The sequence below is a fragment of the Lithobates pipiens genome, unplaced genomic scaffold (assembly GCF_037356315.1).
Source record: "Lithobates pipiens isolate NorthernLeopardFrog02 unplaced genomic scaffold, aLitPip1_a1.2 Scaffold_23, whole genome shotgun sequence".
Lineage (NCBI taxonomy): Eukaryota > Metazoa > Chordata > Amphibia > Anura > Ranidae > Lithobates > Lithobates pipiens.
In genome coordinates this window covers 49,246,458-49,263,376 of record NW_027507785.1, presented here as the reverse complement: position 1 = coordinate 49,263,376, position 16,919 = coordinate 49,246,458, and the positions used below count along the sequence as shown (strand labels likewise).

Here is a 16,919-nt window from a genome sequence, read left to right as displayed (position 1 = left end):
GTATTTGTAGCTGCTGACTTTTAATTTTTTAAACTCCGCTTTAACTATTACTAACTATTAACCGGTTCCCGACCAGCGCACGCCGATGTACGTCGGCAGAATGGCACGGGCAGGCATATTGGCGTTCAGGTACGTCCAATCTTCAATGCCGCCCTGCCATCGCAAGCGCGCCGGTCCGGTCGCGGGTCCCGCGGACTCGATCGCCGCGGGCATACCCACGATCGTCTCACGGGACGGCTGAATGGAGGAAATGCCGTTGTAAACAGCATTTCCCCATTCTGCCTAGCAACTAGTGATGCTGATCTCTGCTCCATGTGATTGGAGCAGAGATCAGTGTTCACTAAATGAAAGCCCAACCCCCCCCCACAGTTAGTAACACGCCCCTAGGAACACTTAACCCCTACACTGCCTCCCACTGGTTAACCCCTTCACTGCCAGTGTCATTTGCACAGGAATCACTGCATTTATATAGCAGTGATTGCTGTATAAATGACAATGGTCCCAAAAATGTGTCAAAAATGTCCGATGTGTCCGCCATAATGTCACAATAAAAATCACTGATCGCCGCCATTACTAGTAAAAAAAAAATAATAAAAATGCCATAAAACTATCCCTATTTTGTAAACGCTATAACTTTTGCGCAAACCAATCAATAATCACTTAGTGCGATTTTTTTACCAAAAATATGTAGAAGAATACGTATCGGCCTAAACTGAGGGGAAAAAAATGTTTTTTTATACATTTTTGGGAGATATTTATTATAACAAAAAGTAAAAAATAATGCGTTTTTTTTTCAAAATTGTCGTTCTACTTTTGTTTATAGCGCAAAAAATAAAAACCGCATGGGTGATCAAATACCACAAAAAGAAAGCTCTATTTGTGGGAAAAAAAGGACGTCAATTTTGTTTGGGAGCCACGTCGCACGACCGCGCAATTGTCAGTTAAAGCGACGCAGTGCCGAATCGCAAAAAGTGGTCTGGTCTTTGACCAGCAAAATGGTCCGGTCTGTAAGTGGTTAAATTATAGGTATTGGAAATTCCTTTCAAATTTGGCTGTTAGTGAAGGTAACGAAATATGAATATATCCGAAGTTACAAATGATCTGAAATAACGAATGCTGCATCCAAACGAATGGAACGTAACAAATTAATAATAATAAATAACAATAATAATAAGTTGTTATAATTAAGCTGAAGTTACAAATTATCTGAAATAACAAATTAATAATAAAAAGTTATTATTATTATTTATTATTATTAATTTGTTACGTTCCATTCGTTTAGCTGCGGCATTCGTTATTTCGGATAATTTATAACTTTGAATACATTTGTATTCGTTACGTTCACTAACAGTCGGATTTTTAAAGGAAATTCCAATACCTATAATTTTTCATAGTTAGTTATTATTAGTTTGTTAGTTATTCTTTTCGAAATTTTCTTTCTTATTTTTGGATTTTTCAATATATGAATATTCAAATTTTTACGAATTGTGATCGAATGACCCGAAAAACGAAAAAAAAAAAAAAAAAAAAACCGAATGAAACTAAAACTAACAAAACTTTCGGCAGTTGTTTCATAGTGTCTACTGCATGTAAAATGATCTGTGAATGGGCATACCTGGGAAAATTTTAATATAAGAGATCCTGAGAATGGGGGGCGGAGTGCTGGTTAATAGCTGCATGCATGGTGGGCGTGGAAAAATTGTGTTTACTGTGGGAGGGGCTTACAACTTTAGCATACATTCAGGGTGCAGGAGTCAGAAGTATGTAATATACATAGTGTAGGGGTCCCAAGTTGGGTAATATACATAGTGTAGGGGTCCCAGGTTGGGTAATGTACATAGTGTAGGGGTCCCAGGTTGGGTAATGTACATAGTGTAGGGGTCCCAAGTTGGGTAATATACATAGTGTAGGGGTCCCAGGTTGGGTAATGTACATAGTGTAGGGATCTAGTGAGAAATGTACAGAACATGGGGGTCAGGGGGTGGTAATGCACAGAGTGCAGTGGTCAGGTGTATGTAATGAACATAGTTTAGGAGTCAAATGTATATACAGCTCAGCGCACAGTACCCACTTCGATTTTTTTCAACCATCACTCTTATACATAGCACAGCAGTACCACCTACTGTATGCACATATATATGCATACACACTGCATACACATACACTATATTGTCAAAAGTATTGGGACACCTGCCTTTACACACACATGACATTTAATGGCATCCCAGTCTTCGTCCGTAGGGTTCAAAATTGAGTTGGCCCACCATCAGTGCCTGACCTCACAAATGCTCTTCTGGAAGAATGGTCAAACATTCCCATAGACACCCTCCCAAACCTTGTGGACGGCCTTCTCAGAAGAGTTGAAGCTGTAGTAGCTGCAAAGGGCGGACCAACTCAATATTGAACCCTACAAACTAAGACTGGGATGCCATTAAAGTTCATGTGTGTGTGTAAAGGTAGGTGTCCCAATACTTTTGTTAATAGAGTGTACATGCAACATACATGCACATGGCATACAGTATACAGGCATACAAAATGCATACACATGACCACAACATGCATAAATGAGCGCAATTAAACACTTACCTCTCCGGTGGTATTGCTGTTATCTTTAGTTCCCGATGCCCCTGGACCCGTCAATGGAAAACTGACAGGGAACCTGCCCCCCACCTCGCCCACTTTGCTCCTACAGTTTTACCCTACAGGGTATTTAGTGTGTGTGACTTCGAGAAATGACGTAATTTCTTGACATCTCCAGAATAGGAATTCTGGTGATGTAACCATTCTGGCAATGACCTGATTCCTGGAGCTAAAGTCTGGCAATTCCTGGGTGAAATCCGGTAAGTTGCCAGGTATGTGAATGGGGGGGGGGGGGGGGGAGAATCCTGGGACTCATCGGACTCCCCCCCCCCCCCATTTGGAGATCCTATTCCATGCAGTGGACACTATGCAACAACTTCTCCCAATGGAGGAGGAGGAAGGAGGAGGTAGGTGCTCATTGGGAGCCTGTCCATTGCAGCCTCGCAGAGGACTATGACATCACAGTCCAAACAAAACACAGGTATAAATCAGGTGGGCTTTACACAGCAAGATAAAAAAGGAGGGGGGGGGGGTGAACTTATGTGCTACCCAGTGTATGATTAGAGATATAATTGGTAGTCAGAAGTAATATGTGTATAGTGAAAAAAAATGTATAAATCTGCCAACTGTAGTGTGACCTCACCACATACATCACCAGTGTATTGATAGAAGAATGGAGCAGTGTTAAAAAAATAACTTTACACAGCAAGACCATAGCATGCCAACAAACCAAACATCTTCTTGTTCCAAACACTAACTAAACTTATATCAGTCCCTGACTAACCAGGCAAATATAACCAGGTATAGAGGGGCACAGGCTGGTATATGGACGGGTATGGAGAGAGGCACAGGCTGATATATGGACGGGTATGGAGAGAGGCACAGGCTGATATATGGACGGGTATGGAGAGAGGCACAGGCTGGTATATGGACGGGTATGGAGAGAGGCACAGGCTGGTATATGGACAGTTATGGAGAGAGGCACAGGCTGGTATATGGACAGTTATGGAGAGAGGCACAGGCTGGTATATGGACGGGTATGGAGAGAGGCACAGGCTGGTATATGGACGGGTATGGAGAGAGGCACAGGCTGGTATATGGACGGGTATGGAGAGAGGCACAGGCTGGTATATCGACAGTTATGGAGAGAGGCACAGGCTGGTATATGGACAGTTATGGAGAGAGGCACAGGCTGGTATATGGACGGGTATGGAGCGAGGCACAGGCTGGTATATGGATGGGTATGGAGAGGGGCACAGGCTGATGTATCAACGGTTATGGAGAGAGGCACAGGCTGGTATATGGACATTTATGGAGAGAGGCACAGGCTGGTATATGGACGGTTATGGAGAGAGGCACAGGCTGGTATATGGACGGGTATGGAGAGAGGCACAGGCTGGTATATGGACAGTTATGGAGAGAGGCACAGGCTGGTATATGGACGGTTATGGAGACAGGCGCAGGCTGGTATATGGATGAGTATAGAGAGTAGCACTGGCTGGTATATGGCAGGGTATGGAGAGAGACACTGGCTGGTGTATGGATGAGTATGGAGAGAGGCACAGGCTGGTATATACCTGGGTATAGAGAGGGGCACAGGCTAGTATATGGCTGGGTATGGAGGGAGGCACAGGCTGGTATGCAGCTGGGTATGGAGAGAAGCACAGGCTGGTATATGGCTGGGTATGGAGAGAGGCACAGGCTAGTATATATCTAGGTATAGAGAGGGGCACAGGCTGGTATATATATGGGTATAGAGAGGGGCACAGGCTGGTATATATCTGGGTATAGAGAGGTCACAGGCTGGTATATATATATATATATATGGGTATAGAGAGAGGCACAGGCTGGTATATGGCTGGGTATAGAGAGACGCACAGGCTAATATGTATCTGGGTATAGAGAGGGGCACAGGCTGGTATATCACTGGTATAGAAGAGGGCACAGGTTGGTATATGGCTGGGTATGGAGAAAGGCGGAGGCTGGTATGGAGAAGGGCACAGGTTGGTATATGGATAGGTATGGAGAGGCACAGGCTGGTATATATCTGGGTATAGAGCAGGCACAGCTGGTATATGGCTTGTATGGAGAAAGGCACAGGTTGGTATATGGCTGGGTATGTAGAGAGGCACAGGCTGGTATCGAGTAGGGCACAGGTTGGTATATGGTTGGGTATGGAGAGAGGCACAGGCTGGTATATATCTGGGTATAGAGAGGGGCACAGGTTGGTATATGGCTGGGTATGATGAGTGGCACAGGCTGGTATATATCTGGGTATAGAGAGGGGAACAGGCTGGTATATATCTGGGTATAGAGAGGGGCACAGTCTTGTATATGGCTGGGTATGGAGAGAGGCACAGGCTGGTATATATCTGGGCATAGAGAGGGGCACAGGCTGGTATGGAGAAGGGCACAGGTTGGTATATGGCTGAGTATGGAGAGAGGCACAGGCTGGTATATATCTGGGTACGGAGGGAGGCACAGGCTGGTATATATCTGGGTATGGAGAGAGGCACAGGCTGGTATATATCTGCGTATAGAGAGGGGCACGGGCTGGTATATGCCTGGTTATGGAGAGAGTCACAGGCTGGTATATGGCTGGGTATGGAGAGAGGCACAGGCTGGTATATATCTGGGTATGGAGAAAGGTGAAGGCTGGTATATATCTGGGTATGGAGATAGGCACAGGCTGGTATATGGCTGGGTATGGAGAGAGGCACAGGCTGGTATATGGTTATGGAGAGGACATAGGTTGCTAAATGAATGTTTGTGTTGACTGTCAATCAGTTGGATTTGGCTATGATTTATATTACATAAGATTGGATGTGGCTGTGCACACATATAGATTGAACGACCCTCAATCTGCTCTTCCTGGGTCCTGGGCTACATGAGCTTTTCCATCTAATAATAAATCAGTATGGTAATAGCTCTGCCTGGTTGCTTTCTTGTTGACTTCTCTCCAAATCCCACATGATTCCAGAGGCTATTAATATGTTCCGCATTTAATTATAGAACCTCCAGAGCAAATCACATCACCCAACTGGTAATTTCCCATCTGATTCCACTTGTGTGAAACTGCATTGGAGAAACTGGAGGACTAAAAAGTCCTGGATACGTATCAACAAACACAATCTGATGGCGGTCATAACTTACAGATGCCTCCTCCGTCTGCAGTGCGCACATCTCTGTGGTCTGTAGGCACATCGATGGTATTTGGGGCTTCCTGTCCTATTCTGGACCTCCCATTATTTCACAATTGGATCTCGTCTTCTACAACAGGTTGGGCAGCTTTCTGCAAATGTATGGACTCTCCATATAGAAATTTTAGGCTTCTTGGGCGTTCCACTGAGGTGGTGAAAAACGATAAGGTTTTCTTGAAAGTGTCGATATTTTCAGCATAGACAAAAACCACCAGATTTACCTCCCGTCCCATGTTTATCCGATACAAGGCCAGACATTGGATGGCTCTCCACATGGATATTGTCACAACACTATTACTTCCATGTTAATAATATAACAGAACTTTTGTAAGAACATGACTAGGGTAGTTCAGATAACTTACTGCCCCAACTCAAAATTATACCTGCAAACCCCCCCCCCCCCCCTTTGCCTAAATAAGGACACTGAATTGGTTTGAAATGGCCTTTTTTTATTAACTCAAAACCATATTTAAATGCTCCAGCTCTAATACGAATAAATGATTGCAGATCCTTGACGACACCATTTTCCAAACTTTGGAATCTGTGGTACCTCTAAGTTAGATTCTATCCCCAGCCACAAAACACCACCTCGAGGGCTCATTAACTGACCACAGACACCTACCACCTTACCACCCGGTAGTCTAGACTGAACTAGACAAACAGGAGGGTTCCAAACCTGAGATGGGTCCCACCGTTTTATCAAATACTTCGTTTTGTATCCCTCGTCAAGGACCCCAATCACCACAGCGTCATAAGTGTGACACCTTACACTTGTTCCCGCCACCACACCAGAACAGCCCTCTGGATACCGTCCTGCAAGCCCAAAGCCCATAGGTCTATCCCAACTGCATTGAAATGTACACCACCCCCTCTAAGGTACCTCCAGACCTCTGAATACCATCCTGCAAGACCAAAACCCATAGGTCTATCCCAACTACACTGAGATGTACGCCACCCCCTCTAAGGTACCTCCAAGCCTCTGAATACCATCCTGCAAGCCCAAAGCCCATAGGTCTATCCCAACTGTACTGAGATGTACGCCACCCCCTCTAAGGTACCTCCAAGCCTCTGAATACCATCCTGCAAGCCCAAAGCCCATAGGTCTATCCCAACTGTACTGAGATGTACACCATCCCCTCTAAGGTACCTCCAGACCTCTGAATACCATCCTGCAAGCCCAAAACCCATAGGTCTATCCCAACTACACTGAAATGTACGCCACCCCCTCTCAGGTACCTCCAGACCTCTGAATACCATCCTGCAAGCCCAAAGCCCATAGGTCTATCCCAACTGCACTGAGATGTACGCCACCCCCTCTAAGGTACCTCCAAGCCTCTGGATACCATCCTGCAAGCCCAAAGCCCATAGGTCTATCCCAACTGCACTGAGGTTATTCTTTCTAAACAGACCCTCTTTATTGCAGTCTGGCAGTTCCTTCCACCCCGTCATGTATGCCCTGCAATTACATTTCTTTCCAGCTTCGTACATGTCTTTCATTGGAGGGGGGGTATTATTTTGTTATGCTGCTTTGTCCTTAAATCTTTTTGAGTTCTCCGTCATTTTGATCGATATAAGAAAATTGGTCCAAAGTGGCACCATACTAAGCCGGGAAAGTGGAAGCCTAGACCCAAAACCAACAGTATTCACCTTCAAATTAGCAACAAGCACCAGAACACAACTGTACAGAACCAAGAGCACCCCTCTATGCATGTATAGAGCACCCCTCTATGTATGTCTAGAGCACCCCTCTATACATGTATAGAGCACCCTCTATGTATGTATAGAGCACCCCTCTATACATGTATAGAGAACCCCTCTATGTATGTATAGAGCACCCCTCTATGTATGTATAGAGCACCCCTCTATGTATGTATAGAGCACCCCTCTATACATGTATAGAGCACCCTCTATGTATGTATAGAGCACCCCTCTATGTATGTATACAGCACCCTCTATGTATGTATAGAGCACCCCTCTATGTATGTATAGAGCACCCCTCTATGTATGTATAGAGGACCCCTGTATGTATGTATATAGAACCCCTCTATGTATGTATAGAGCACTCCTCTATGTATGTATAGAGCACCCCTCTATACATGTATAGAGCACCCTCTATGTATATATAGAGCACCCCTCTATACATGCATAGAGCACCCCTCTATGTATGTATAGAGCACCCCTCTATGTATGTATAGAGCACCCTTTATACATGTATAGAGCACCCCTCTATGTATGTATAGAGCACCCCTCTATGTATGTATAGAGCACCCCTCTATGTATGTATAGAGCACCCCTCTATACATGTATAGAGCACCCTCTATGTATGTATAGAGCACCCCTCTATGTATGTATAGAGCACCCCTCTATGTATGTATAGAGCACCCCTCTATGTATGTATAGAGCACCCCTGTATGTATGTATATAGCACCCCTCTATGTATGTATAGAGCACCCATCTATGTATGTATATAGCACCCCTCTATGTATGTATATAGCACCCCTCTATACATATATAGAGCACCCTTCTATGTATGTATAGAGGACCCCTGTATGTATGTATATAGCACCCCTCTATGTATGTATAGAGCACCCCTCTATGTATGTCTAGAGCACCCCTCCATACATGTATAGAGCACCCTCTATGTATGTATAGAGCACCCCTCTATGTATGTATAGAGCACCCTCTATGTATGTATAGAGCACCCCTCTATGTATGTATAGAGCACCCCTGTATGTATGTATATAGCACCCCTCTATGTGTGTATAGAGCACCCATCTATGTATGTATATAGCACCCCTCTATGTATGTATATAGCACCCCTCTATACATATATAGAGCACCCTTCTATGTATGTATAGAGGACCCCTGTATGTATGTATATAGCACCCCTCTATGTATGTATAGAGCACCCCTCTATGTATGTATATAGCACCCCTCTATGTATGTATATAGCACCTCTCTATGTATGTATAGAGCACCCCTCTATGTATGTATATAGCACCTCTCTATGTATGTATAGAGCACCCCTCGATGTATGTATATAGCACCTCTCTATGTATGTATAGAGCACCCCTCTATGTATGTATATAGCACCCCTCTATGTATGTATATAGCACCCCTCTATGTATGTATATAGCACCCCTCTATGTATGTATATAGCACCCCTCTATGTATGTATAGAGCACCCCTCGATGTATGTATATAGCACCCCTCTATGTATGTATATAGCACCCCTCTATGTATGTATATAGCACCCCTCTATGTATGTATAGAGCACCCCTCGATGTATGTATAGAGCACCCCTCTATGTATGTACTTTGTGCTGCGTTTGGTGAAGGTCAGTGTGAATATTCCATGCACTCGGTGTAATCCCCCCAGACAGAGGGGTACGGACTCGTCTGATCAACATGTGAGACGACATCACTACACGAAAACTGAGTCATATCATCTCCCCCTCCCCCACTGCGAATAGTGCATGGCTGTATCCTAGCGGAGGTCAGTGACCGTGAACTGAAGGTGACTTGCAGAACCTTTACCCAATCAGGATCTTCTATTGATGCGCAATACATCAGGGTTGAAGGGTCATAAAGCCTAAACCATCCGAAAATCTGCAATTTATTACATGTCCTTTCCCAGAAAGATTTAATGCACCATAAAAAATAATAATAAAAAAATGCAAAGGACTCAATCCATCTGAGGAAGACCTAATTAATTTGCCTGACTCATAAATACCGCGTCCCACCATCTGCTCATGTAATAGAGGACCGCCAAAGGCACGGCTTCATTCCTCACAATAAACACGCTCAGTGACATGGCAAACGCTTCATTGTCGGGGTTGTGCTTGAATATCGGGGCGTAAATTCAGTGTAATGGGTGATGTTTAGAGGTAAGTTATCATTAGGGGAGGAAAATGGTTCAATGTTAGGGGGGGCAATAGGTGTAAGGGATGGGTGACAGTAGAGGGGATAGGGATGATAAAAGGACCCAAATATCCGACACCTAAAAATAAGAATTCCATTACCCTGAACAGGTGGGATGATACAGGTGACACGCCACATAATACAGGTGACATTCTACATATTACAGTGTACAGGTGACACTCTACATAGCACACTATGTGGGTGACATTGTACCTATTACATTGCACAGGTGACACTCTACATATTATACCGTACATGTGACACTGTATATATCGCATGGTACAGGTGACACTCTACATATTACACTGTACAGGTGTCACTACATATTATACCATTCAGGTAACACTCTTCATATTACACTGTACAGGTAACACTCTACATATTACACTGTACAGGTAACACTCTTCATATTACACTGTACAGGTAACACTCTACATATTACACTGTACAGGTAACACTCTTCATATTACACTGTACAGGTAACACTCTACATATTACACTGTACAGGTAACACTCTTCATATTACACTGTACAGGTAACACTCTTCATATTACACTGTACAGGTAACACTCTACATATTACACTGTACAGGTAACACTCTTCATATTACACTGTACAGGTAACACTCTTCATATTACACTGTACAGGTAACACTCTACATATTACACTGTACAGGTAACACTCTTCATATTACACTGTACAGGTAACACTCTTCATATTACACTGTACAGGTAACACTCTACATATTACACTGTACAGGTAACACTCTTCATATTACACTGTACAGGTAACACTCTACATATTACACTGTACAGGTAACACTCTTCATATTACACTGTACAGGTAACACTCTACATATTACACTGTACAGGTAACACTACATATTACACTGTACAGGTAACACTCTACATATTACACTGTACAGGTAACACTACATATTACACTGTACAGGTAACACTCTTCATATTACACTGTACAGGTAACACTCTACATATTACACTGTACAGGTAACACTCTACATATTACACTGTACAGGTGACACTCTACATATTACACTGTACAGGTAACACTCTACATATTACACTGTACAGGTGACACTCTACATATTACACTGTGCAGGTAACACTCTTCATATTACACTGTACAGGTAACACTACATATTACACTGTACAGGTAACACTCTACATATTACACTGTACAGGTGACACTCTACATATTACACTGTACAGGTAACACTCTACATATTACACTGTACAGGTGTCACTACATATTACACTGTACAGGTAACACTCTTCATATTACACTGTACAGGTAACACTCTACATATTACACTGTACAGGTGTCACTACATATTACACCATACAGGTGACACTCTACATATTACACTGTACAGGTGTCTCTACATATTACACTGTACAGGTGTCGCTACATATTACACCATACAAGTAACACTCTACATATTACACTGTACAGATGTTATTCTACATGTTACACTGTACAGGTGTGACTCTACATATTACACCATACAGGTGACACTCTACAAATTACACTGTACAGATGTCACTCTACATATAACACTGTGCAGGTGTCACTCTACATATTACACTGTACAGGTGACACTCTACATATAACACTGTGCAGGTGTCACTCTACATATTACACTGTACAGGTGACATGCTACATTGTGTTGATATGGAATTAGGTCAAATTTGTGGATGTTTTTTTTTGTTTTTTGTTTTTTTGTGGCCTGATTGGTGATAAGTTGTATGTAGATTGTCAGTCTATTGTTGGAACCCTTATTTGTAACATCAGCTTCTTTAAGAAGGTTGCAGTATTTTTGGGTATATTTTACATACAAAACATAAAGAAAACAGTGATATTATGATAATTATTTATATACATATAAATCAAGTTAATTTAGCAAGCTGAGAAATGAATTATCAATGCTAAAAAAAAATGAGCCAATGGTGGCTGATACTGAAAATGTTGCCTTGGTGAATGGAGCCTCCACCGGCCCCGAGGACTGCGTGTGTATCGCCTGTCCGGGGCCTTTCCATCCTTTCCCCTCATCCTCCGTCTTCCCTTATCCAATAAAAGATTGATGGGCAGTGTAAGCTTGCCCACGTAATTCAGGCACATCTAAGCTGTCGGACGGATGTCGACTCATCAATATACATGAAGCATCTCATCTAGCCGAGTCGGATGCTGGGGGCTGCAGGCACTACTGCCTTGTGATGGGGACAGCAGGACAGGACAATGGGTTTGGGGGTGGGGGGGTGGTGATTTGAGGCTAGAATCTGTCTTCTCAATTTTCTCGCCTTTTGTTTTTGTTTTGTTTTCAGCAGAGAGGTGAAGATGCTTCTGGTAGCGACGGAGTTCAGCCTGATGGGATATACTAAATGGAGAAATTCGGTTTTGCAGCCTTGAAAGCAATCGAGCACCCGGTGGACTGTTGCCTGGCTGGGGAGCCCGCGCCCTTCCTAGGAAGACATCGAGGTTGGTGGATAAGAAACACACACTGGATCTCACCGTTTCGTCAGACATTGTGAGCAGCAGCGTTTTTTCTGGGGATCCTCGGTGCCGGTGAGAGACGTGGCCATGGGGGACATGAGCAATAGTGATTTCTACTCCAAGAACCAAAGAAATGAGGTCAACCATGCATCCGAATTTGGGTGCACCCTTGATGAACTGCGCTCCCTCATGGAGCTCCGAGGGACTGAGGCGGTGGTTAAAATTAAGGAATGTTATGGGGACACAGATGGCATGTGCAGGCGGCTAAAAACATCTCCTACTGAAGGTAAGAAATGCCAATGTGTTGGCCTTGTTGTGTAGTCAACATGAAGGCCACCATCTTTTATCAATACGAAGACGATGTCTACGAGTACGTCTACGGGGGGGGGGGGGGGGATTAAGATTCCTTTACCCTGGGATGTATCAGGGATCATGTACTGGAATGTAAGACATGTATACTGGGATGCCAGGGCTTTATACTGGTGTGTTAAGGAATATGTACACATGGGCGGCACAGTGGTGTAGTGGGTAGCACTCTCACCTAGCAGTAAGCCCTTGTACACACGGTCGGAGAATCCGTCGGAATGTGTCCTATCGGACCGTGTCGTCGGATAATCCGACTGTGTGTGGTCTGCATCGGACTGATTCCGTCGGAATATCCGTCGGACCCAATTTTCCAACTTGTTGGAAATATTTTCCGACCAACTGGTTCGATCGGACATACTCCGATCATGTGTAGAGAATTTTGATCGGACCAAGTGCCACGCATGCTCAGATCAAATTCCTACATCAAAGCTATTGGCTACTAGCCTGAACGTAGTCCCGTCGTAACAAAATTACGTCATCACGTTCTGAACGATCGGATTTTTCGACAACTTAGTCCGACCGTGTGTATGCAACAGTTTCGGACAAAATCCGTCGGACAAAATCCGACGGACAAAATCCAACGGACAAAATCCGATGGATTTGGTTGTCGAAATCTCCGACCGTGTGTACAGGGGCTAAGAAGGGTCGCTGGTTCGAATCCCAATCACACTACCTGCCTGGAGTTTGCATGTTCTCCCCGTGCCCGCGTGGGTTTCCTCCGGGCACTCCCGGTTTCCTCCCACAATCCAAAGCAATGCAGGTAGGTTAATTGGCTTCTGTCCAAAATTGGCCCTAGTATATGAATGGGGACCTTGGATTGAGGGCTCCTTGAGGGAAGGGACTGCCGTGAGTGTGCAATGTACAGGGATAGGGATAATTGTAGACGCTCACTTCGGTTGAACTGGATGGACTGGTGTCTTTATTCAACCTAACTATGAAACTATGTACTGGAATGTAAGACATGTATACTGGGATGCCATAGCTTTATACTGGTGTGTTAAGGAATATGCACTGGAATGTAAGACATGTATACTGGGATGCCAGGGCTTTATACTGGTGTGTTAAGGAATATGTACAAATGGGCGGCACAGTGGTGTAGTAGTTAGCACTCTCGCCTAGCAGTAAGAAGGGTCGCTGGTTAGAATCCCAACCACACTACCTGCCTGGAGTTTGCATGTTCTCCCTGTGCCCGTGTGGGTTTCCTCCGGGTACTCCGGTTTCCTCCTACAATCCAAAGACATGCAGGTAGGTTAATTGGCTTCTGTCCAAAATTGGCCCTAGTACATGAATGGGGACCTTGGATTGTGGGCCCCTTGAGGGTAGGGACTGCTGTGAGTGTGCAATGTACAGGGATAGGGACAATTGTAGACACTCACTCAGGTTGAACTGGATGGACTGGTGTCTTTATTCAACCTTACTAACTATGAAACTATGTACTGGAATGTAAGACATGTATACTGGGATGCCAGGGCTTTATACTGGTGTCTTAAGGAATATGTACTGGAACGTTAGGACTCTAGACTGGCATGGCAGGGCTCTATACTGGTGTCTTAAGGACTATGCACTGGAATGTTAGGACTCTAGAATGGTACAGTACATCGGGGCTCTATACTGGTCAATAAGGGACTGCAGCAAAAAACGATCCGCACTCCGGCTGTTGCTCTTAAAATGTCTTCATTTTATTGAATAGCCACAGTGAACAAACGCAGATTAAAGCGGGAGTCCGCAGGGACTCCGCGTTTTTTTTTTTTTTTTCTAAAAGCCAGCAGCTACAAATACTGCAGTTGCTGACATTTAAAATAGTGACACTTACCTGTCCAGCGCGCCCGCGATGTCGGCACCCGAAGCCGATCTCTAGATCGTCTCTCGGGTGCTGCCGCCGCCATCTTGGGTATGGGAATCAGGAAATGGAGCCTTTCGGCTTCATTTCCCGGTTCCCTACTGCGCATGCGCGAGTCTCGCTGCGCAATAAGGACGGTCCCTGCTGCCTCTGGGATCTGTGTGTTTCCCAGCAGGCAGCGGGGCACTTGCGGAAAGGGCGGGCACTTGCGGAAAGGGGCGTAATCTACGCCCCTTTCCGCAGAGAGCTATCCCGGAAGTGGGTGCAGATACCTGTACTGTACAGATATCTGCACCCCCTCCCCCCTGAAAGGTGCCAATTGTGGCGCCGGAGGGGGGGAGGGTTCCGATGAGCGGAAAGGTCCACTTTAGGGTGGACCTCTGCTTTAAGTCAAAATACATATGGCAAAGAGATCGGCAACAAGGATCAAAGATAACGTATAAACGTACCAGCATCCCCAATAGTAGTAAAAGACAAAAAAAATTGAGGAACTGGGACTTTAAAAGGTACACCATACACACAAACAGACCAAAATATAAGAAAAATAAAAAAGATATATAAATCATAAAAAAAAGATAAAAGTAGGAACCGCAGTTACAGTCAACGTTCTGGGTATAACACACATCTCGACCCTAACCACTGAGAGAGGTCACATACAGGTTCTTCTCTTGTCCTAAAATGACAACGTGTTTTTCGTCAGGAGGGCTTCATCAGGAAAAGGACGAGAATATCCAATAAATATGAAAATGACAAGACATACATGTGAAAGAAAAAAAAAGGAAAAAAGAAAAACATAACAGTTAATAAATAACAATCCAAATAATGAATACAATAAATATGCAAACATGGCCAACAGCATACGAGGAAGGAAAAAAAACGACTAAGGCCTTATAGGCTGAAACCCGTCAACTGACTTAATCTGCATTTGTCCACTGTGGCTATTCAATAAAATGAAGACATTTTAAGAGCAACAACCGGAGTGCGGATCATTTTTCAACATTTTTCTACTCAGCCAGCGACTGTGGATCGAGCACCTGGGGGCTCTGCTATCTATGTGGTGTACGGGTAGTAGCACTGACTTTTCTGTTTATACTATCAGGGACTGTGTACTGGAGCATTAGAACTCTAGCCTGGGATGTCTGGACTCTATACTTGTTTCTCAAGGAACTGTGTACTGGAATGTAAGAAATTTATACTGGGATGTCAGGGCTCTATACTGGTGTGTTAAGGACTATGCACTGGAATGTTAGGACTCTAGAATGGTACAGTACATCGGGGCTCTATACTGGTCTATCAGTGTACTGGAATGACATACACTATATACACTATATTGTCAAAAGTATTTTACACACACATGAACTTTAATGGCTTCCCAGTCTCAGTCCGTAGGGTTCAATATTTAGTTGGCTCCGCCCTTTGCAGCTATAACAGCTTCACCTCTTCTGGGAAGGCCGTCCACAAGGTTTAGGAGATGTGTCTATGGGAATATTTGACCATTCTTCCAGAAGCACATTTGTGAGGTCAGGCACTGATGTTGGACAAGAAGGCTTGGCTCGAAGGCTCCACTTTAGTTCATCCCAAAGGTGTTCTATCGGGTTGAGGCCAGTCAAGTTCCTCCACCCCAAACTCGCTCATCCTTGTCTTTATGGACCTTGCTTTGTGCACTGGTCCAAATCATTTGGTGGAGGGGGGATTATGTTGTGGGGATTGTTTTTCAGGGGTTTGGCTTGGCCACTTAGTTCCAGTGAAGGGAACTCTTAAGGCGCCAGCATACCAAGACATTTTAGACAATTTCATGCTCTCAGCTTTGTGGGAACAGTTTGGGGATGGCCCTTTCCACTTCCAAACATGACTGTGCATCAGTGTACAAAGTAAGGTCCATAAGCACATGGATGAGCGAGGTTGGGGTGGAGGAACTTGACTGGCCGATAGATCTGAGCCAGGCCTTCTCATCCAACATCATCAGTGCCTGACCTCACAAATGCACTTCTGGAAGAATGGTCAAACATTCCCATTGACACACTCCTAAACCTTGTAGACAACCTTCCCAGAAGAGTTGAAGCTGTTATAGCTGCAAAGGGTGGGCCAACTCAATACTGAACCCTACATACTGGGATGCCATTAAAATTAATCTGCATCTAAAGGCAGGGGTCACAATACTTTTGACAGTATAGTGTATATATACAGTATATTGAGATGTCAGGGCTCTTTACTGGTATATAATGGACTGTGTACTGGTAAAGTTAAAAAAAAAAATTGGCACAGGGTTCCCCTTACCCCCACGCAATTTTTTTTTACATTTTGGTTCGGGGTTCCCCTTAATATTCATACCAGACCCAAACGGCCTGGTAATGGACTGGGGGGCTCCCATGCCGCTTTTTTCAATGACTTTTATCTGTATTGCCGGGACCGACAATTCATTATAGCCGCACTTAAATTACTTTTTTTCCTTTAGAAATGTCATTTTGTGCAGGGAAGCATTATTAAAATCACTGCTCCGGA

General features: G+C 44.2%; 1 protein-coding gene across 1 annotated transcript in view; it reads left to right on the top strand.

Annotated features, from left to right (window-relative positions):
* ATP2B2 (ATPase plasma membrane Ca2+ transporting 2) overlaps nucleotides 1-16,919 on the top strand; it is a gene marked incomplete in the record, with an annotated part of 240,335 nt that overhangs the window by 63,776 nt on the left and 159,640 nt on the right. The window contains 1 exon segment of the mRNA XM_077451567.1: nucleotides 12,046-12,497. Within this exon segment, the coding sequence (XP_077307693.1) occupies nucleotides 12,299-12,497 (199 nt within the window).